Below are 23,723 nucleotides of genomic sequence, written 5' to 3' on the forward strand. Positions count from 1 at the left end.
TGAATGCATAACGTGTTTTCTCACTTTACATGTTTATTGAAGTGTGAGGTAAATTACAGAAAGAGACGCTGATGAGACACTGGCCTTGTGCCCCACTTTAAACAAACAACATATGCAACAGGTCAATGGCCTTTAATAACCCTGCATCGAAAGTTTTAATGTTCCATGCACTCAGATTGTGCAATCAGCGGATGCTAAAGTAGGTAGACGGTAGCAGGATGTGGCGCTATTTTTCTCAGCTGGGAATTTGATATCCAGGAATCTGTTGTTAATAAACACTAAAAAAATGCCTCATCCTTCAGCTAGTCATCGGCTATATAGATCTTTAAGGTCAACATTTCTTTGAGAAGGATCTTTTTGGTGCTGAAATTCTATTTGTCTGTAAAACAGTGTTGTCTTTGCTGTTTTTCCACACATTTAAACAGAGCAATTGGAACATACAGCTAAAAATCAAAGTGACTTTTTTAATTTATGCACAGTTGAAACATCAAGCTGAAATACGTAGTTTCGGAAGCTTACCGAACAAAAAAATAATTTAAAAAAAGACAGCCAAGAAAAAAAATAGACCAGGTTTGGACAATTACAGGCAGTTTACCAAAATAAAAGAAAAATGGTTTCATATGAGCACCTATTTGAGGAGTAAAACAGCAGTTGGTTCTCCGTTTGTTTCTGTAAAAGCCTACTTATAATGTATAATTCCTTCCGAAGCTGGATGTTACCATGACCGTGAAGGCAGCATCAGAAAGTTCAGGCCGTGCAGACTCATCCCAGCTGGAGGCCGAAGGGAAACTTGCGGTCCTAATCTCATGCAAATGTTTCACTTGACGAGGCTAGCTTGAAGTCCTATTTTCACCAACCAGAACTTTTATGAGCGCTTTCTAAGATACTTTTTAAGAATCGAAAACTAGTATTTTACGGGGGGATTTTTTTTAATCATTCCTCTTTTATTTATGCTACTCAAAGAATAAATGTTTGTACTGCGGCGCTTTTTGTCAATCATTGACGTCCTGTTGTCTAAACAAAACACGCGTGATCGAAAAGAATCAATAGGACAGTAGGCAGCCAGTGCACGTTTTATTTGCCTCAGCCCGCATTAATCACTCCGTGTTAAAGTAGTTTAACACTTATCTTCAGTGTAAATCAGGGATGCACCATCGCATATGGTAAAAAATCAGCCGCGGCTCGTCTCGGTGTGAGTGACCTCTCTCCGTATTTGTTGCGCCCTTGTCGCCTGCAGCTGCTCACAAAGCGCCGAGCGGGGCCGCCGCAGCTGCCCGACAGAGAAGATGGGGTCCGCGGGTCGCATGCGCTGGGCGCTGCTCGCAGTGGTTCTGCTGGGGCTTCATCACTCCGCCGGCTTCTGGATCGTCAACGTCGTTTTCCCACCCAGCACTAAACCCAAAGTACCGAGCAACAACACTTCGCCGCTCATTATAGGTAAGATATTCCGTCATTTCAGGTCGTTTAAATTCATACTTCACAGAACGCGATGGGTGTTTGAGGAACATCTTCCCTATTCAAACTTCCTGATAAATTATCTGTGGGGGGTATGTAATCTATCAAGGCGTCTGATCTGACTGTATTCTAATATAAACAAACGAAAAAAAGGTTCATAATTTTGAAGTGAGCCACAAAACTGCAAAAACATACTATTTCTCATAAAAGAGAGTATAACTCTGAAAATCACCCAAACACGTACATGGTAACACTGGAGAAGCTGCAGAGATCCACAGCTCTGGTGGAAGAGTAATAATTATTTTTGGTCAGTTCCACAGATCTAGTCTTTATGGAAAAGTGGTAAGAATAAAACTTTAAGAAGTCTTGTTTAAAGTGTGTAAGAAGGTTCTCTGATCAGAAGAAAACAAATGTAGGCTATACCCTTTTGGCCTACATCCTAAATGCTATATATGGTAGTGAAAATATATATAGGCCAACTCAGAAAAAAGAAAAGGCTTTGAGACAGAGGTTAACTTTCCACCAGTAGTCTAAGCATACATCCAGAGCTGCAAAGCTTCACATGTTAGAATGGTCCAAAGTCCAGACCTAAATTTAATCAAGAATCAGTGGCAATACACGAAAATGGATATTGCTAGGCACTCTGTCTAATATGACTGATCTTGTGACTTGTGGAAAGCTGATAGTCATATGCTTGAAGTCTTGCAGCTGCACCTGTAGTGAAAGATAGTTTTTCAAAGTTTTGACCCAGATAAAATGTGGAAAAGTTAAATATTCCCTCTCAAAAAAGAGTTCTCCTCTTCAGTGTTTTTCATATTTTTCTTTCTCAAGATAAATGTAATTAAATTTTTAGATCAGTCCTAATATCTACTTGTCCAATGTAGACAGTTCTTTCATTAAGGTGATGTTTTCAGCATCAGAGTTCGATTAGCTCCTGTAGGATTCAACACAAGGATGCTAAAACACCTGACTGTGGGAAACGGACTTCCTTATTTGGAGCATGACCAAATAGAGCAGATGTTACACGGTAGATGGTAAATAACAGTTACTCCGCAAGAGCTCAAAGAGCAAGTTTTTCTTAAAAACATGTTTGAATGTTCAATACTGGGAAAATGTCATGAGTCATTCCTAGTTTCTTTGTATTTTCCTTTCAAACAGACTGAATGTCCTGCAATCAGACCATTATCAGATGGATGTTCTTTAAACCGTTTAGCTCTGACTTGAATTTTTTAGACATAAAGCCTCATACACCCAAGGGGTGACCCAGTTATTCAAGATTTGAGATTCAGTTGTCGCATAATATGACATGGAACAATACAAAAAATGAATCTTCAAGGTCCTCAATAAAAAAATACTCATAAAAGACACAAGCTGGACATACCAAGCAACTTATTAAAGAAAAATCTATGATAAAATTCAAACTATTATCTGAAAACAAATTTTTGCCTCATTGATTGGCAAAATAAATAAATAGATGTTAGATAAACGTGCCTATGTTTGATATTGCCTCATGCTTCTTGTTGTTTTAAGTGGGCTTAACTACTCGCCCACTGAAATCTGTATCCAGTGTGGCCTTCAAGGACAGTGAATCTCCAACCAGCAGGCCAAGCATGATGCTGCTAAATAGAGATTTGGTACCTACAGATTTGATCTGTTTTGTGCTTTTTGTGTCACACCTAAATGTTTCAGATCCATCAAGCGAGATAACCTGAGTAATCTCAAAATGCAGTTTTCACTAACTTTGACTAAGCCACTTTAAAACCTTAATTTTGGGGACATTCAGAGGTGTATGGCAAATTTAAAATGATGTTTAGGTTTGTGTTTTGATCAGAAGTGGTTTTAGCTTCCTATGGATGCTACTTCTGTTCTGTCTCCTTCTAATTGTTGAATCATCATCAGTTATTTTTCACTTCCTGGTTGAGTAGGACACTCGCAGGAAAGTTTCACCAATGTTCTGTGTTTTCTCCATTAGTGGATAATACATTGTACTGTGATTTGCTTGGAAATTACCTTTATAAAACTTTCTAGTTTTATATATGACAATTATTTCATTGCCACCCTTAAATTCCTTCAGCACAATATGTTTTGGTTTTAGAGCCGTAGACCTCATGTTGTCTGAGAGGATCATTTTAACCAATTTCTTGAAAGGTTTGGCAGTAACCAAGCGGGGATTGGCTTGTCAAATTTAACAAAAAAATAAATAAATCATTAATCACAGTTTGCATGGAATGTAATTACCAACGGTTGCATTCAAGCAGTATTTTTGCCTTTGCAATAATATACTCTGACACTGCAGTGATGATTGCAATTCATTACAGTGTGTAGCTTATATAACAAAGATTTATCGTGGCAGGTTCCACAGATGAACATTTTGCTGCATTTCTTTATTATTAAATATGACTTGAAGTATGTATATGATGTATTCTGTTCAGTGCCTGGGAACTTGGGGAACCGCCTTGAAGCCAAAATAGACAAACCAACATTGGTTCACTGGTTCTGCTACAAAAAAACTGAAAAGTGGTTTCCTCTGTGGATCGACCTCAACATGTTCATGCCAATAGGTGTGGACTGCTGGATAGATAACATCAGGTAACACACACTGTTTTAAGTTGTCCAACAACACCTGTGATTCGGCTGGTGTCTCCTTCTCTCTTTTACATTCAAATGAGTACTTTGTTTTACTCTGAATCGAATGATATCCAGAATTTAAAAATGATCTATCTTTCAGTTGTTTTCTAAATTTATTTTGTCACTCATGTTTTTTCTTCTCTCCCTTCAGACTTATTTACAACAGGACATCACGACGCTCATCCAACTCACCAGGGGTGCAGGTCAGAGTGCCGGGATTTGGGGAAACCTACTCCATAGAGTTTCTTGACTACAACAAACTGGCAGGTAAGACGACTGAACCACGGTCAATGAAAAGCCTTTCGACTTCAACTCATTAAATTGAGCCTGGTTTCCATGTGTTTGTATGCAAGTTACTAGACTATGACTCTTTTCTTTCGAGGTTACTTTCATACTATGGTGGAACATTTGGTCAACGTCGGCTATGTCCGGAACGAGATGGTCCGTGGAGCGCCGTACGATTGGAGATTAGCACCAAGTAAGTGGGTGTCCTGTTAAAATGTGGGCCAAGTTTTTCATCCATTTTTTATTGCAACTGTTACCACCAGCATTGAAACAAACCTAACACACAGTATAACACTACCACCACCATGCTTGACAGTTTTGTGATGTGTTCTTAGGTCTAAAAGTCAAGCCAAGGTTAATGAACTGGTCATCTATCATGTAAAGCTAATTAATCATTTATCTCAGTGCCTCTGCATCAACACAGGGAGGAATTTCAGGCGACGATTCTTGCATAAACCTGGACTTCTGATTTGATCCAGAAAGAACTCATCATCCCTCTCCTGTCTTCACAGATGAGAACGCAGCCTATTTTCTAAAGCTGCAGGAGTTGGTTGAGGAGATGTATAACCAGTACCAGAAACCAGTTTACCTACTGGGACACAGCATGGGCTCCCACTACGTCCTCTACTTCCTCAACCATCAGCCAAAGGCCTGGAAGGACAAGTACATCAGGGGTTTTATTTCCCTTGGGGCTCCGTGGGGGGGCGCTGTTAAAGCTCTCAGAGTTTTGACCTCAGGTAAAGTTTATTGGAGCAGAATCTGCAGCAGATGATTAATGGATTATTAGCAGAAACTTGATCAGAAACTTGATTTTTTTTATATTTTTTATTTGGCACCAAGTCAGGATGTGCTGGTGAGTTTGTACCTTCTTGCTGTGCGCTTCCTACTAAAATTCACTGCAGGTGAAAATGACGGCATTCCGATGATTTCCAACATCAAGATCCGCGAGGAGCAGAGGATGATGACCACCAATCCCTGGTTGCTGCCGTCCGAGGAGGTTTGGCCAGAGGACCATGTTTTCATCTCCACTCCAGCCTTTAACTACACCCATCGAGACTACAAGCGTCTTTTCACAGACATCAACTTTGAGGATGGCTGGTAACTTAGAGCTTTTATGCTCTTCTTATAGCTTCAACCAACAAAATGATGCTTTTAAGACACTTTTATATGGATTTTTTTTTCTGCACCAACTTTTTACAGTAAACATGTGAAGGAGGATGTTTTGGTCAGAGCCTTTTGTCTTGCATGTACAGTACAGACCAAAGGTACATACCTGTACTGTAGATCTCAGTTTGTTGGTAAACTATTAAAATATTTAACTCTCTCACAAGATTTGAAGCATCTTTGTTGCATTCCTGAAAACTTTCCACATCTTAAGTAAATGGCTTTTGGCATTTATCTAGGCTGAAATTAAATTCAAAAGTGTTCTGACATGTTTCTTTTAGGGATAGGGACTAACTCAGCTTTGACTTTCTTAAGATGTGGTATTTCAGTGCCCCCTGCTGGTGATGGAAGTCACGATGAAAATCGTGTGGATTATGTAAGAATAAACAGCAAAAATTCTTTTTTACTGATTGCAGGCACATGTGGGAGGACACCAGAAACCTCACCAGTGCTCTCCACCCACCCGGTGTAGAGGTGTGGTGCATGTACGGCGTGGGGCTTCCGACACCTGTAACCCATATTTACAACGAGGAGTTTCCCGACGGAGACCCGGTGGACTTTGTTTACGCTGACGGGGACGACACAGTGGACAGCTTCAGCATGGGCTTGTGCAAGAGCTGGGAGGAGCAGCAGGAGAAGCCCGTCCATGTGACAGAGTACAGGGGCCTGGCCCACCTAGATATAGTGTTCCATGAGAAAGTGCTCAATCAGATCCAGCAAATCCTGGAGGGTAAATCCGATGTGCCCAAAGAGGTCGACGTCCGGTCAGATGTTATATAGCAGTGCTGTGTTAGATATAACTGGATTCCTGTGTATACATGTAAAATAAGCATATTTGGTCACTAGGTTCAGCTATAAATTTTTCTGGACTGAAGGCATCTGACTCTGACCTTCTCATTTAAACTAAAGTATTGGTTTATCTGTGCTCTGTTTATTCCCATATATATGTATATATCATCCATTTTGTATGTATGTATGTATGTATGTATAACAGGACAACACGATACATACGATATATACAAAACAATATATAGATAGACGTGTGTATATATATATAACAGGACAACACCATACATACAATATATACGTAGATAGATAGACGTGTGTATATATTTAGATCACCATCAAATCAGTGCTATTTTTAAAGCATGTTCCATCAACTCGAAGGTAACAGCTGTTTTTGTAATGTATGTTTTCTTTAGGGTTTATATTTTTGTAGAGCTCAAAGATAAAGTGGAATAAATTTGGCAGTTCAGTGTACAGTTTAGATAACTTCACTGAATCTTGTCTGTTCCTCTAAACTATTGATGCTGTTAAAAAAAATTGGATAATCTTTTTATGTCCAAAATTCACTTTTAAGTTTGTCTGTGATGTCTTTAGATTTAGACAAGGAAAGCAAGTGTTCCACATGTATGAAACTGAGACTAAAGATACAACAGTGTTGTCCAGATTTATATACAGGACACAAACAGCTGGACTGATGAAACTGACAATGTGATACCTTTTAAACTCTAATGATCAATCAAATCAAATTGTATTTGTATAGTACATTTCAGCAGCAAGGCATTTCAAAGTGCTTTACATCATACACAAAAACACAATGTAACATAGAATCAACAATCAAAACACATTAATGATGACTGTCGGATGGTCAGGATACTGCCAGATAACCTATTGCTGCATTCATGATGCCACTATTTCTGCCCTCTGATATCGATTTTTGAGATGCAATCATTTAAATACTGGATCAAATTACAGTGGATCTAAAAAAAGAAAGTGTGCACATCCATGTAATAATGGCTGGTTTTTAAAAATAATGGTACCATGATTATTTCAATGTGTTTTTCTACCTTTAATGTGACACATAACCCATACATTCAAATGAAACATCTCTACTTAAAGGAAACATCTGGCATTAACCTTGTTACAGATGTGCGCACAACTTTAAATTAACATTTTGTTGAAGCACCTTTCAGATCAGTTTCCGCATCCAGTTTCCTTTAGTTTATTTTGCCAACAATTAAAGAGAATGTGATTAACCTGAATAAAAACTAAACCTCGTAGCAAAACATTTACTTTTAGGAAAAGCCATAATGATCAGAGAAGAATTAAAACAATGTCATTGTATTTTTGTCAGGAAATTGTAAAGGATAAATGTCATATTAAAGATGCGAAAATTTCCAAAATATTATTCACGGTCTCCTGTTTCACATCACAAAACGCTGTCATTTTTATTAGACGTGTGTGTGAACATTTTGTCTCCTCCATCTTTCTAAATTAAACTTCTCCATGTTCATCTGTTTTTCTTTGTTTTGATTTTGTTCTTGTTTGATACTGAATTTATTTTTAATATGTACCACAATAAATTGATGTATGTCCGACAAGGAAAAAATATCTAAAATGCAGCATTAAAAAGTCTGAGAAATGGATATTTCTGTTGGAATGCTCAGTAGGAGATACGTTTAACATAGCCTACTGTGGAGTTCTAAAACTATTTTATAAACTACATTATTACAATGTAGTGTGGTGCAAAGTTTAAAATGGTAATTTTTGAATGTTTCCTTCAAATAAAGGATTTTCAGGCTCCATACTTTTCCACGCTGAAATGTAAAAGGTTTTATGAACGATTGAAGATAAAAACTTGAGTTAAAAAAAAAGAAAAAGAAAAGAAAAAAACGCAGCGAAATAGTTATTCCCGATAATCGTTTTAAATATTGATTCATGTTGCTTACTCAGCATCACTAAACCGGGACCCTATACATTCTATTTTAAAGTATTTTTCGCAAATATTACTTTTTATTATTAATCTATTTATCCTCGCAATTAAGAAAATTAATGGTAAACAAAAAAGACGGAGAAAAAATATTTACAAATTTGATTTGATTGTAGGCAAGTAAGAAGAAGAAGAAGAAGAAGAAGAAAAAATAATAATAAGCTTTACAAAAATTTTTTAGATTTAGCAAAGAGCCTCACAAATTATCTTGTGTTTTAGATAAGAGAAATTAACAAAGTCTGAAAACACTTAAATAGTCCACACTGTTTCCTTTTTTTTTCTCTGGCAAATCGTAAACTCAAATTCCAGACATTTCTTGACTGTGAGAGAATCTTGTGTACTGACAAAAAAAAAACCCCGCTTGTATTTGTCGCTCATCACGACTGGATCACGTCTGCGGTCGACTACTTTAGGCTGCTGTTTGAGTTGCTCGGCAATCTGCACCTCGTGATCTGTAGATGTTTACTCATCGTCGGCATCTGAAGTGGTTTGATCAGATGATCGAAGGGATTTAACCGACATCAGAAACAGCCGGCGGCAGTGCCCGCTGACAGACGCAGAGGAGCCGACAGTGACCCACCGGCTATGCCACATCGGGAGCCATGGCGGGTTGGCACCGGTTAACAGCCCTCCGCATCGGCTTGTTGTTGTTATTGTTTTCGGAACCGAGCAGAGGAAGACCCGCAGAAAAATGCCTCCAGAACAACTCATGTCGGAGCCAGAGACCCCCCGTCGTCCTCAGTAAGGCGTATATTTTTGTCTTGTGTTATATCCGGGTGTAAAATATCATCTTTAGAGTTAAAACCAAATGCTGCCAGGTTCTTTTTAATTCATGCTAGGGTACAGGGTGTACCAGCAACGAGGAAATTGTATTTAAGAAAGTTAATGTCTGTAGATTTCCGCGTTGAGAATAGAGGTGTGTTGATTTAAGGTTTTAGATTTAAGGTTTTTACTCAAGTAACGGACCATTTCGCTGTTTTTCAGGATTCCCCCTCTGATAAGGTTTAGTTAGGGATGGGACAGGTGTTGTTCATTCAAGTTCAATTCGGCATCACGTTGCGCGTTCACACGGTGTTTTATGGCTACATCCTCATGGTGTATTCAAGTATACTTGATAACTTCGGACACTTGAAAACTCCAAAGATTTACCATCAAATGTCAAACTCTTTTGCAAACACTTCCCAAATAACACCCTTTTTTTTGTTTTTATTTGTTTGTTTAACCGTTTTATATTCGCTTTGTTCAGTAATCTGACTAAACCTGCTGTCAGTTGGGTTGGGTATGTTGGCTAAATCTTGTGAAGAGTTGTTTGTAAAAAATAATTATTTCATCTCAGAAGGCTTTAAAATAATTTTCACAACACTAGGTTAAAATGTGTAGGTCAATAATTCTTTGAATACTGTGTCTTAATAATTTACATTGAAAAAAGTGTGAACCAAAGTCATAAAAATAACTATTCTAAAAAAATCTTAAGTTACTGTCATAAAATATTCAGCCTTTTTGTGTTGAAAATAAATGATGGTAAATTTACATAACAGTCAATTTGCCGCCACTTTTAACAACAGCAACAGGCGACATTATGGCTGTAAACATACACTCTTTTATGGATATTGTAGTTAGATCCTAAAATTAAGATCTAAATTGTGCCCAGTAATCAGAATCAGAACATGGCTTGATTTTGCTAAGCTTGTTTTTGGATATCAAATCAGATAGTTTTTGAAATACAGGTTCTTGAAATCAGACTATTTCCATTCACCCATCCATCCATCCAAAAATAAAAATAAAAATTTCCAGTTAATCAAACTGAACTTCAGAACTTAATTTCAACTATAAGCCTGAGCTAAACAATTATTGTTTCAAATTATAATTATAATCACCATCCAGTACCGTGAACTGCTGCACCAAGGAAATGATGCGTCAAAATAGGATACAAATATGTAGATTTTCATTTTTCTTGTAGCACAAGAGAAGAAGAAATAAAAAAAATAGTATAATGTCTGTACATAAATCCATTCGTAATTTTATACTTTGGTGTATAAGTGACTCGATTATTTCCAGATATGATTTGATAACGTTTAATTTTAAAGTGGCCAATATAGAACAAGTTGGAGTTTTGATTAGATGATGTCATTTTATCAGGTCAGTGTACACCCGTAAAAGCACCTGAAAACAATAATAATAATAATAATAATAATAATAATAATAAAAAATTAATATTTATTGCAGTTATTTTAATATGGATATCTTTTGAACAATTTGACTTGAATGCACCACGGATTTAAAATGTGGTAGTAAGCGGCTGTGTAGAAGCGCCTGTAAAATCAAACAGAAAACGCCTCCAGAAACTTTTTTTTTTGTTAATCACAGTGAAACTATTTCCGTTATTATAAAAAAAACATAAAAAAGTTTTTTTAATTTATTTATTTATTTTTTAAACTTGTAAGTCGACTTTAATTATCCAGTCAAAAAATCTGTAGCATTTTTTTAACGGAAAAAAAGCTCCCAAAGAATACGTTTGTGATCTGTAAATCCCCCTTTTATGAAATCACAAAATAATTATTTTAATTGTATTTTTAGGTCATTTATAGGTTAGCATGTAGCATTCAATCTCTACTAGGAGGGGTGAAGGAATATTTTGTTTCACATGAGGTTCTTTAAGTGTGGCTGTTTCTTTTTTTCTACTCATATTTTGCACAAAAGTAACTGTTTTACAGCATATAGCTCTTTCACAATAAAGTTATTGTTAATTCTCTTTCAAACATTGTAAACAGTTGTTCATATTTTAGTAGCTAAGACATCTAAATCAGTTGTTACTGAGGAAATGCAGAAAGAAAATACATTTTGACCAGTTCCTTGCCACTTTTTCAGTTTATATACCAGTTGTTTATTTACACTCCTCTCTGCTTTACATTATTCCTCCACTGGAAAACAAGCTGGAATGTTTATCATGTGTGAGGCCTGAAGAGTCCAGAAGTCTTCTGGTCATATGACTCCACTCAGCCTGAATTTGACTCCCCAGCACAGCAGCCATTTAGCTTTACTGATTACCTAATTACACCTCTGGGGAGTTTTTCCACTCTGTTTAGTGCTCGATAACTCTTCTTTATGATTCAGTTTAATACATTTGTCTAATTCTCCGGGGCAAAAAATTCTTCTCGTTCTGTGGTTGGAGAGTTGTGTTTGGAGACGTTTATCTCTGTTTGTTCAAACGACAGGCTGTCTGAACACATTAGCTTGATAAGGCTGTGGAGCTGCTCTGACCTCCAACGGGTTGTTTGATTAAACTAGTGGAAAAGAGAAATAACAGCCTGATAGGCTCCCAATATTTAGAAATTCAGGACAGATTTCTTCCGAAAGCATTTTTCGGAGAATCAGCACGCTTCACTCGGGACAACTCTGTGGAATCAAGAATCGTTTTCACAGCTCGGATCAATGCGGTCTCTGTTTTCAGGGAAATCATTCTGAGTGTCTTGCCGTTTGCTCTGATTGCACAGCAGCGGGTGGAGAAATGCTGCTGCAACCTTTGACTAAGATCGAGGTATACAATCAAACATGTAGCCCTCACGTTTGACTTCGTGTTGCGTAAATTTTTCAGGATGACGAAAGGCTGAAATGAGGATCATATGTATGGCAAAAAATGCTATTCTTGTTTTCGCTGTCTTTCTCTTTTTTTTTAGTGTTTGAGTAGAGGGTGCACATTTACACATTAAATAGCTAATAATCTTGATTAGCCAGGGTTAAAGTCTGTTTATTTTATTTTTTTTTAACGATGGGGTAAAATCAAGTGAAAGGAAAACATTAGAAGTATTGAGTATTTTTATAAACTGAAGAGATCAGGAGCTGTATGTTTGCTCAGATAGTGAAACGGTTCATGATTTCAGCTCATCATCACCTGAGCTGCATTCCCGTTTCACACCCTAACGGAATAACATGTCCTGACAGATTTCTTTACGATTGGGAGCCTTCGTATTAAAATGCTTACAGAATGCGGTTGGCCCTGCTTGAAAACAACAGCACAGCATTGCTGCGTCAAAACCTGGATACTGCAGCTCTCTTCATGTTTCTTTTTCAATGAAACCAGGCAGGCAGGGATTTCCACTCCACAGTGTGTGTGCGTGTGTGTGTGTGTGTGTGTGTGTGTGTGTGTGTGTGTGTGTATATCACAGCTGGAGTCTGAAGATCGCCTTTTAGTTTCAGTTTTCAGCTGTGTGCTGATATTCAAGACTTTAATTACCTGTAATGTTCTTTGTCCTTTTTCTGTGTTCATGTCTTCAATTGTTTTGCAGCGATTATTTTCTTTAACCTGCCATTTACATGGGAATTAAATTTAATTATATCATTTTAAAAAAATAAACATGTTCCATTTTCACAGTTTAAGCTGCTTTCATAATGTTTCCAAATATAAACCTGTTGTTAAATTGACACAAATTTCTTTCAACTTTATTGACTGATTTTTTTTTTTTTTTTTTTTTTTTTTTGGGGGGGGTCAAATAAAAGGTCAGCCATTTGATCCTCTAAGCAGTTGGGTGTATTTTTGTGGTTTAAAACATTCTCAGCGGACTCTTTGGTCAGTTTGTGAGGTGACTCTGCGTGTTGCTTGTTGCAGTCCCGGGGGATCTGGGGAACCAGCTGGAAGCGAAGCTGGATAAACCCAGCGTGGTCCACTACATCTGCTACAAGAAGACAGACAATTTCTTCACTCTGTGGCTCAACCTGGAGCTGCTGATGCCCTACGCCATCGACTGCTGGATAGACAACATCAGGTGCGTGTCTCTGTCAGAGCCCAATTAAGGTTTGAACGGTGTTTAAAAAAATGTATAGGCCTTATTTCTTATAGCTGACTACAGAGTTTCCCAGCGGTAAAAAGTGAAAAGGTCAATTGTTTTCTTCAGTCAGAAAAGACTTTTTGCTACTTTATTCAGGCTTTACGTAATGCTGTGCAAAGAGTCTCTAACTCCAGTCCTCAGCAGCTACTCCACACACACTTGGATCAAATAAATGGCTTCCTAGCAGGCCTTTCCAAAGTCAATGGGAAGTTGAAGAGGTAATTCCACCATCTGATTCTCTTGAGGACAGCAGTTGTAAAATCCCTGCTGCAAACCTACTCTTATTACGTTAGACTTTTATTTTTAAGCAGACAGTATCAAAGTCTCTCACTCTGCTCTGCATTAGCAAAGTTTTTCTTTGGAGCTTGGCTGTTATTAACTCGTTAACATCATCGAGATCGTAAGCTTGGCGGCTGATTGGCTGGTTGGAAAAATCAATCCAATCCAATCCATTACTGGATTACAATCTATTACTGCAGTACAAAGAGCAGCTTGTACTGCTGCTCTTTGGTGTGAAAGTTACTACTGAGGAAAGGAGATAAGAATATCTATTTTCAGCATGTTGAAGTTGAGTAAAATCTATATGTGAGAGAGAAAAACAATATTAAGAATATTAATAATGTTACATAAAAATACTTAAATGATTCCTCACGATGACAATGATGATGTCAAATTATGGTGACATTTTAATTCCACAGCAAACAGTTCTAACATTGCAACCTGTTCCTTTACGCTGGATAGTCATCAAAGATTGCAGCGGTTGGTTAAAACCCAAACATTTGCTCTCGCATCTGCTTGGTGGACACAAAAACCAGGGATGGAGAAGTTCCATTCCCACATCATAAATAATGTGGTGAACTCTGGGACTGAAAACAGGAACCGCTTCAGTTCAAGTTGAACTGCCAAAACTCGGTGGGCCACACGGATGCAGAACTGATCCAAATCTCTGTGTGTGTGTCTACTTCTGCAGGCTGATCTACAACAGTACCACACACACCTCCGACGCTCCACCAGGTGTGGAAGTTCAAGTCCCGGGGTTCGGAAAGACGTATTCCTTGGAGTATCTGGACCCCAGCAAGCGCAGTGTGGGTGAGTGAAAGACGCCTGGGAGAGAGACCTCTGAGCTGCACCAACCCGAGAACCTTGGACCTCAACAAAACTCAAATAACATTTCCAGGTCCCAAAACATGTTGCAAACACATGTTAGCTACATAAATTATGCATTATCTCATTAATAGATTTAAAAAAAGAAAAAAAATGTTTGAAATCTTCAATTTGGTGCAACCTCTCATTCCGATCAAGCATTGATGGAAGAAAAAATTTATTTTTAACAGAAAGGAATCAGATGTAGCCTCAGGATGAGCGGCCATATGGCAGGGCTTAGGAAAATGAGAGAGAAGCTCACAAGCACACGGCGAAGAGTACGTCTGCTTTCAATCTGTCTGCATAGCCGTTGTTGACAGAAAGCCTTAAGACGTCCTATTTGCAGATTACCACAAACCATGAAGGGGACACAGCCAGCATGTGGACGAAGATGCTCCAATCAGATGACAATAAAATTAAACGTTTCTGCCTTTTATGCAAAATTTTGTGCGTTATGGAAAACAAACACTGCACTTTTGCACACTTTCTGCAACCATGCACATTTATTGTGGTAGCATCATGCTGTGGGATGCTAGATACTGTAAAAAACTAAATCCGAAAAAGTTTCGAGGCTGGGTTGGAGTCTTTTCTCCACCTTCCATTGGGTCAGCGACCGTAAGCATACAACCAGAGCCACAGTGGAGTTGTCTAGATTAAAGCATGCTCATGTTGACGTAGTCCAAGTTCAGGCCTACATCTAGTTAAGAACTTGACATATTTGCCATCAGAGTTAAATGATTTAAAATACAAAGTGATCTCTGCAAAAAGCAACCGTCACAGATGCTCTCGGATGAAAACAATAAACTGTCGGCTCTTCTACAGTAAAACAAGCTAAGCATATTTCCACAATTTTCTTCTTTTTAAAGAAAAAAAAAAGATATTGGGTGTATGTGCCACCTTTATGCTCAACATTGCTAAATCTTTATTTATTTATTTTTAACTCTGCACTACAACTCCCTGGTGTATTCATCTAACATACCTCATGTTTGTATATTCCAGGCATGTATTTCTTCAGTATTGTGCAGGCGATGGTGGAGTGGGGCTACACCAGAGACGATGACGTGAGAGGAGCGCCGTACGACTGGAGGAAAGCTCCGAGTAGGCACCGGCGCTAAAACAACAAAATGTCACAACTCGGCCTGTGGGCAGAGCCTCAGTTCTGTTTCTTTGTTGTTGTTGTTTTTTTTCTAGATGAAAATGGAAATTATTTCAAGAATCTGACGAAGATGATCGAGGAGATGGCGGAGAAGGCGGGACGCCCCGTGCTGCTCATCGCCCACAGCATGGGGAACATGTACACCCTGTACTTCCTCAACCAGCAGACGCAGGCCTGGAAAGACAAATACATCAAAGCTTTCATCTGTCTGGGGCCACCATGGGCCGGCGTGGCCAAAACCCTCCGCGTGCTCACATCTGGTAAGAGACAATCGGGAGCGTGAAAGCTGTGCTGACACTCAAAACATCAAAACTAAACTAACATCAGAAACCAAAAGTATGTTGCATGGGAGCATAAACAATACCGATGCTTTGAAAAGGCTTGCAAAAGTAGCTTTTTTTTATTTGCTTATTTCTTGAATGGAGAGTGTGCATCTTTTGTTCCAGTTTACAAAAAAGTTATTCATTTTTTTTTCCTTTTTCTAATTGTTCAAAATGTAAACAGAGGGCTGTGAATGTGAGATGGGATGGGATTTCTCTTCCATTTCAGAGAAACTATGTTGTGCTTTCGTCCATCAAAGGCTGCGTGAAACTAAAATAAGATCCAGAAGAAACAACTTGCACTTTCAGGAAACCAGATAGTGAAACTCTGGGTCCGAAATAATCCCCCGACTTTCAGTTCTCTGTACCTCATTTTCTTTGTTCCCCAAAATTTAGGTGACAATGACCACATCCCGGTGATCAGCCCACTGAAGATTCGCTCACAGCAACGGACCGCCGTCTCCACCAGCTGGCTCCTCCCGTATGCCCACACCTGGCCCAAAGATCAGGTCTGTAATCAGTGACTTAATGCTTAAATTATTCACATCTGACTCTGAATATTATTTTAATTGCCAGCATTTGGTCTCCTCTCCTCCATATTTTGTCCAGGTTTTCCTCTGTAGATAGTCTGTTGACATTTTTCCTGCTTATTACCACAATGACCAAAAATGATGTCCTACTGGAGGAAATGTTACAAACAGAAAAGGGTAAAAGTTCTTGGGTTAATCCCATTCTGCTGCCTTATTTAATAATTTTTTTCCCACCTTTAGGTTTTTGTCCGAACCCCCACCAACAACTACACCTTGCAGGACTACGAGAAATTCTACTCGGACATCGGTTTCGCAGAAGGCTGGCTGATGCGTAAGGACACCGAGCCGCTGGTGTCCAGCCTGACCGCCCCCGGCGTCGCCGTCCACTGCCTGTACGGCAACGGCATCCCCACGCCCGAGGCCTTCCGGTATTCGGACAAGTTCCCAGACGTGGAGCCTGACGTGACGTACGGCGACGGGGACGGGACGGTCAACCTGCGGAGCGCCGTGCAGTGCAAGCGGTGGGCGGGGCAGCAGAAGCAGCCCGTCACGCTCAAAGAGTTGCCGGGCAACGAGCACGTAAACATGCTGACGAACCTCACCACGGTGGAGTACATCAAGTCTGTGCTTTTCTCCCCGTGATGCTGCCAAAAGCCTGACGTTCAGGCCAACAAACGTCTCAACTCAAAGTGTTCAAGTTTTACTTGAGAAATCCTTTTTTTGTGTGTTTGTGAAATGTGTGTGAGAACTGGCACGTCTAACCCTGAAATCTACAGATGTCGAGATGTTTTTGTCGTTAAGACTTAATACTTTTTTTTATCGTTCTCAGATTTCCACAAAGTTTAGATTTCATTCAACAACTTGTTGCAAGATAAAAGAATGTGTGTCAAAAAGCGGGGATGATTTATTAATACTGCGAGGGTTTTCTACAGCTCTTTGTAACATAAAATATTAAGCACAGATTATAATCACCCTGTTAATTTTTTTAAATTTTTACATTTTTGTCTTATTTTCATTTGACTTGTGAAATTTGTTGATTATGTTTTGCACTGAGCCAAGCTGTTGCGGCTCTTATGTGGTTGGTAATACAGAAGTTACAGACTGCCGCCATATCAACACTGCAAAAACACAAAATCTTACCAAGCATTCTTGGTCTAGTTTCTAGTCCAAATTATCTTTAACACACTTGAAATAAGACAAAATTAACTGACAAGTAACTTTTCAGCAAGATATAGGGGCTTATTTCAAGTAAATGATTAATATTAATTAAAAAAAGTACTGTTCCACTGACAGGTTATTTCACTTATAACAAGACATTTTTCTCATGTTATAAGTGACAATCTGCCAGTGGTACTAGTACTTTTCTATTTTTACTTAAAATGAGCGCTTGCTGAAAATTTACTTGTAAGTTACCTTTGTCTTTATTCAAGTCTATTAAGACACACAAGCAACTAGACAAAAATACTTGGTAAGATGTGTTTTTCCAGTGAGACTTTTTTTTAAAGAATAATTTTATGATCTACATCTTGGTTTGTAAAAACAATTCTGAAAGTTAAATAATGCAGGGAAAAGATCACACACAAAAAGGAACGGCTAATCTACTTGGTCCATTTTCCTGTTTGAATCTTTTTGTTTGGGTTTGGTTTCAATCAGGTGCCTTAAAAGGCTTTAATTGCAGGAAGCCGGAAGGAGGAGACTCTTCCTGACTGACATGGATCTTCTCCTAGATGTTTTCTACTTTTCCTCGCTGTTTAAGTTGTTAAATGTTCAGACCTTTTAGAGAAACCCAAATCCTGCTGTGCAGATGTGGAGAGAAAACTCTGGACCTACGTGATTGTACTGTGCCATGAAGCCCTCACTGACCAAAATGATATTACTATAAAGTTTCACTTCTGCTGTAAGTGATTATAAATGTGTATCATAAACGAGCTGCCTTCTGTAGAGTAAAATACTTCAAGTGAACCACTTGTGACTCAGGTTTATTTTTAGTTGGGGCATTATAAAACACACTTCTTACATTCAGCATTTGTCAATCTTTATTTTTCTTCTTGTGTGTATGTTTGTGTATAAATATACATATATCAATATATTACTGCTCAACGCAGTAATTTTGATACTGCATAGAGCTGAGTAATGTCATATGACATAGGAAAAAGCTATTAATTGTGTGAAATTTAAATTGCACATCTTTCAGGTTGTACAGGTTTTCAACTTTGAAAAGAGTTGGGGGGTTTTCTTCTGAATTTACACCCCTTACATTTAGCGTTTGCCAGTTTTAATGGGGCAATGAGCCATAGAGAAAAAAAAAAAGCTTCCTCATTCTCATAAGTCTTAAAAGCAAATGACCTTCTCTATTTTTCTTGTAAATTTCACCCTGTGACTCACTGAGGTTTCAGAGCTCAGTAAAAGACCAGCTTCCTCTTCGAGACGCTGTTTTCATATCATAACACCTTCCAGTGCACGCGAGAAAATTTGGTTTTGCAAAGAACAAGTCACCAACAAAAAGATGTACAAAACAAGTAGCAGCTTTATTTAGTTTATCTTTGGTACACAATAAAAAAACGTGTGGCTGTCGACTGCCTGACGATGTTTCACCGGTCAGCTTGTAAGCCGTCGTCTGTAATGTCTGTTTTTTTGCAACTGTGACTCCCAGACTCGATGCCAGCCGACAAACTGCTCACTCACGAGGTCTTTAGTGAGAAACGAAAAGTCTTGTTTCCTGTCCTGCAGCGAACTTCTACACAGTCCAACCTCAACAGAAACGGCCCTTCTTCACGATTATCTACCAGAATCTGTAACAAGGAAGGAAAAAGGGGGAAAAAAATGAAATAAAACCACATTTTACCTCAGACCAACCAAAAACATCGATGTACTCCACTGACATGTGATGTGGCAGGTCAACATAAAGTAGAATGTAATTGGGAAATAAAAGGAAAAGGATACGTAGTTGTTGTTTTTTTATGTTTAACAACTAAAACTTAGAAAAACGTGATTTGCATTTGTATAAAAAACTCTGTCAATCTGACTCCACAGTGACCACATTTTGTAAACCTTTTATTCCACGTCACAAATGCACTACCTCAAATTGGTAGTGCATTTGTCCTGATAGAAATATGCTGACTTTTGTGGAAAAAACTTCAAGGTGTATGAATAGTTTGTAAAGCAATGATCATGCCAGAGCAAGGGCCACAACAGGATTTTGTTTCATCTTTTAAACATAAAAGATATCAAAAAACACAAAATAATTTCACAGACGTATGAAGAAAAAGCCAAGGTTTTGTAAAATCATATATGTCCACCTGGTATTTTACTTTAAATAACTTCTTGAATGTTTTGAATGCAGAAGGCTATGTGAGCGTTTCTTTGTGGCCTCTCTCAAAGTTAACAGTCTGACGTTTTATAGTACAACAATTAAAGACGCATCAAATGTTCTGAAAACTGAATTACACTCGGAATATGTCCCGATGAAGCTGGTGATGCTCTATTAAAGAAAAAGGTAAGTGTGCACCTCCCTGGTGGTTTTGGGTCACACATGTAAATTCTGTCCTAATAAAACACTTCAGCTCTTTCCGCATTTATTGGCACTCCTTATCAAAATATGTACAGAAAAAGGCTTTAAACATTTGCTTGCATTTGTTTTCTGATATCTTCTCAGGTGAATACGTAGGTATCTGCCTGATTTGAATGTCTGTTTCACTTTAAAGAGCAGCTTAGAGAACTTTTTGCATCATATTTGTGCTGCAGGTTAACTGGAGAGCCCTTTAAAGATTCATGGACACATGATCAACATAGTAAATTAAAAACTATTTTCAAAGAATTATATAACATAAATTAGTAGTGATAGCAAAAAATTATTTTGATAAAAAAAAATCTATATATAATGACAAAAAGTCTATCTTTCAAACAATTGGATTTAGTTAAGCATTTTTAGTGTGAGATTGTGCTGCTGCAATAAAAAAGGGCAAAAGTTGTCCAACAACTTCATCCAAAATGCAAATATGTTTTCTGTTCCCTCAGTGTAATTAAAACTGGCATCAATATGTATCATCTTGTGACACAATCAAAGCAAATTTTTCTATACAAACTAAACTAACAACATCTGAGCACCTGCAGCTCCTGTAACAGTTCCTTCATCTTCTCCGTCTGGTCTCCCACACACCAGGCCAGACTCACGTGAAAAGACGGTTCCTACAACACAAAGCCGAGAGAAACCTCATGAGAAACTTAAGAAGATGGGCATTTCTGTCTTCTAAATAATTATCTAGCTTTACTTTTTTGACGTTGTGATTTGTGCTTGAACAAAATTTCCTTCTTTGGTCTGTTTCAGCATAGAAACAGACCAAAGTAGCATTCGCTACTGGAGTTTAACTTAATTTAATTTACAAATCAAATTGAAAACAAGTATTGTGACATCCTGAAAGACATCCGAACCCAGTTTCACATAAACCGCTCTTTGTGCCGATTTGCCAAGTAAATATCAAAATAAAAAAAGAGTTTGAGTGAAATTTAACTGACCTTATAAAAAGTGTCCAATTGAAACTCGGTCATTGTTTTGTCGACAACTCGGACCAGATCCAACAACTGAGCATGACCGGTGGACACTTCCATCCCCAAGAAGGTCCTGATATGGAACAGCATTTAAAGACACAGGGAAAAGGAAAACAGCAGTAATCATTAAGGGATAAGTAAGTTTAGATAAAATTAAATATGTCTGAGGATAAAATGTATCCTCAGAAAATAAAAAAATTACCTGCTAAGTCACAACTTAACTGTGGACCACAGAGAGGATAGAGGATTCAGCGAATGGCCAGTCAAATACGTTCTGTTGTGATACTCTACCCAATGTACCATATACACTTAGTATCAATTAATGAAGGCTTTAAAGTCCGTCAGTGTATTTGACTTCCATATAAATATGTACATGTTTATTGAGGTCATTTCAATGCGCTCTCATAAAAACACAGCTTCTTCTCACAGCCTGGTTATTGCTCAGAAATATGGGATGGTTTGGCTTGAACATACAGTTATATTGTAGTGATTTAATGCGTTGATGGATGATCATCACCTTTTAGTTTTATTGATCCATTTTTTTTTCTTTAACTCAGATAAAGAAGATTTACCTAATCTAAACACCATAAATTTCCAAGAAAGGAAAGAAAATGCTGTAAAGACATTACCTTGTCCTCTCAGCGTTGCAGTAGACCTTCAGCGTTGCTGCTGAACACGCAAACCTGCAAACAGGATAAAGCTTTTACGAGAATGTCAACAGAATGACAACAGCTGTGATCTTTTTAATTGTTTGTTTCCTGTAAACTTTTATCAATAAATAATTTCAATGTATTAAACAAGCTATCTAAAACTACAACCTTTGGGATATCTACCATTGCTCAGGATCCATTGTACAGTTTTTAAGAAATTGGCAGGAAGTCTGTTTCATCTAACAACAGATGATCTATGGTTGACACAATAAGTTACTTTACCTTTATTTCTAATACTTCCTGATCTGCATAAGTATTAAGATGATGCTGAATGAAATTGGATGCGCTTAGGCTGTAGTTGAGTAGACGTAGGGTCAATAAGACACCTCTGGTGGTTCAGTTTGAGGACAGCATTAAATCCTAATTAAATCCACAATTCTGTTTGCACGAATGTAGCTATGAACTTGGAAAGCACCTCCACTGCACTTTTCTGTTGCCTGGAGTACTTCTGTAAAAAAAAAAAAAACTCACCATGTTTTAGCGAGTACAAATATAAATCCCACACAGAAGTATGTGTCTTTGTTACATTTTCACATATGCTTTGAACTTTTTCTTATACTTTTGTGTGTGTGACTTCTCACAAACAAGTTCAGATTTTTCTTCTGAAGCACTTAGCTAAAAATCTAAAATTTGAATTCAATTTGTTTGCCTGCAAATCAAGGAGTCATAAACAAACCTTCTGCATTGAGAAAGGCCTGACTGGAGGCTTTGTGTAAATGGCTGGATCCAGTGGTGCCTGAGCACCACCGTCTGAGACAGACTCAGGTGGAACTCCTCTTGCTGCGTCAGTATCAGACCATGAGCCCCCAAGGCTGACAGCAACTCCTCTAAAAGCTCCTCAAATTCCTCCTCAGGAGGGTCTGACACAAATGAGCCACATAGTTAAGAACCAGGAGAGAGAAGGGTGTACAAAAAAGCTGTTCTGGTTGCTTCTTACAAGGCAGATAAACATAAGTGGCCCAATTTCCTCTCTCGTGCTTGAAGGAGCGGATACGTCCACCATGAAGGGAGCTGTCTTCAATCAGTGCTTCATCATCGTCATCAGGGAACATGCTCAGGAGGCAACCGGGCAGAGGCAGCCTGCAGGACATGCACGTTTTATTTTCACCTGAAATAATCAAACTGAAGAATTTGAAAATTTAGTTTTTAATTCCTATTGAGCAAGTATTTGCTTTTTAAACTGGATTTTCCACCACAGAATAGCTTTTGTCGGCAATGATGAAGCTGTCAAATATAGCTACTGAATTTCTAAGATTTCAAACATCTAATTTTGTCCAGCTACTAAACAAATTGCTTTAATTTGCATTTAAAAATAATAATATTTTACAAATTCAGACAGACAGACACAACTTTGTGCTGTGCACACACCTCGTTTTAGGATCCAGCTCCTCAGTTCTGGCTTTCTTGGCTGGAAGGTCTCGGGTTCCCTCATCTTCCTCCACTGATCTTCGCCTATTTCGACACATCGCTTCACTTCCGGGTTCACCGTCCTCCTCAGAGCTGCTGCTGTAACCAACCAACATCCCGAACCATCAGGGCATCGAACAGATAAGTTAAATACTTGATATAGACCAGATGTTGGTTCCAGTCGTAGCTTCAAAGCCACAAAATTAATTTAGTTTCCGAACAGCCTGCTCCATTTCCGATGTAAACAACTGCTTGTTACCTTAATTCATGTCCCACCGAAACAAACAGTCCGCCTCTAAAGCGTTCCGCATTCCCTGAACGATTTAGTGAGTTTCTTAAGTTAATTAACAACTTTAAAATATATTTTAAAATATGAATATTAAAGATTATCTCAAACTGGGAGATAAATCTGTTCCCCGTTTAACACGAGAAGAAGGTCAAGTTGATGAAAAATGTCAGATTAGAAGATTTTTAACTACATTTGGCATCAATTTCTAATTTTAAACCCTGTTTGGAACCCTGGCTTAAAACCTGTTTTAAAACTTTGTAACATTTTTTAACATAGATTTTTTTCTTTCATTAAAGTAGTTTGCAACTTCTTTTGGAAGAGACTATACACAAAGACAACGTGAGAACTTCAGTCCAGGTGTAATCGGATTTAATGTTGGTTAATTTTCACCTTCATCTTTCTCGTGGTATAAAATAAGAGTAAGACATTAAATAACATAATTTGCTAAATTACAACATACACATACCAAATTTTATTTAATTAATTTTC

The 23,723-nt window shown here is 38.1% G+C and overlaps 3 protein-coding genes across 3 annotated transcripts; 2 read left to right on the top strand and 1 right to left on the bottom strand.

The window, feature by feature from the left end:
• The first annotated feature begins 709 nt into the window (after positions 1-709).
• On the top strand, positions 710-6,950 carry lcat (lecithin-cholesterol acyltransferase). Its single transcript, XM_044125328.1, has 7 exons — positions 710-1,437; positions 3,888-4,044; positions 4,235-4,350; positions 4,466-4,561; positions 4,881-5,105; positions 5,271-5,466; positions 5,949-6,950. Exons 1-7 carry the CDS (start codon positions 1,287-1,289, stop codon positions 6,310-6,312), a joined length of 1,305 nt encoding a protein of 434 aa, XP_043981263.1. The 5' UTR covers positions 710-1,286; the 3' UTR covers positions 6,313-6,950.
• Positions 6,951-8,696: 1,746 nt separating this feature from the next.
• On the top strand, positions 8,697-18,242 carry pla2g15 (phospholipase A2, group XV). The gene is made up of 7 exons (XM_044125329.1): positions 8,697-9,046; positions 12,912-13,068; positions 14,102-14,220; positions 15,274-15,372; positions 15,466-15,690; positions 16,147-16,259; positions 16,521-18,242. The coding sequence occupies exons 1-7, from the start codon at positions 8,908-8,910 to the stop codon at positions 16,920-16,922; spliced, it is 1,254 nt and encodes a 417-aa protein (XP_043981264.1). The 5' UTR covers positions 8,697-8,907; the 3' UTR covers positions 16,923-18,242.
• Positions 18,243-18,789: 547 nt separating this feature from the next.
• Positions 18,790-23,219, bottom strand: usb1 (U6 snRNA biogenesis 1). The gene is made up of 7 exons (XM_044125330.1): positions 22,907-23,219; positions 22,476-22,618; positions 22,215-22,398; positions 21,458-21,511; positions 20,796-20,901; positions 20,388-20,468; positions 18,790-19,072 (listed from the first exon to the last, which is right to left on the bottom strand). The coding sequence occupies exons 1-7, from the start codon at positions 23,059-23,061 to the stop codon at positions 18,962-18,964; spliced, it is 834 nt and encodes a 277-aa protein (XP_043981265.1). The 5' UTR covers positions 23,062-23,219; the 3' UTR covers positions 18,790-18,961.
• Positions 23,220-23,723: the final 504 nt, after the last annotated feature.

The sequence above is a fragment of the Gambusia affinis genome, linkage group LG08, assembly GCF_019740435.1.
Source record: "Gambusia affinis linkage group LG08, SWU_Gaff_1.0, whole genome shotgun sequence".
In the NCBI taxonomy this organism is placed as follows: Eukaryota; Metazoa; Chordata; class Actinopteri; order Cyprinodontiformes; family Poeciliidae; genus Gambusia; species Gambusia affinis.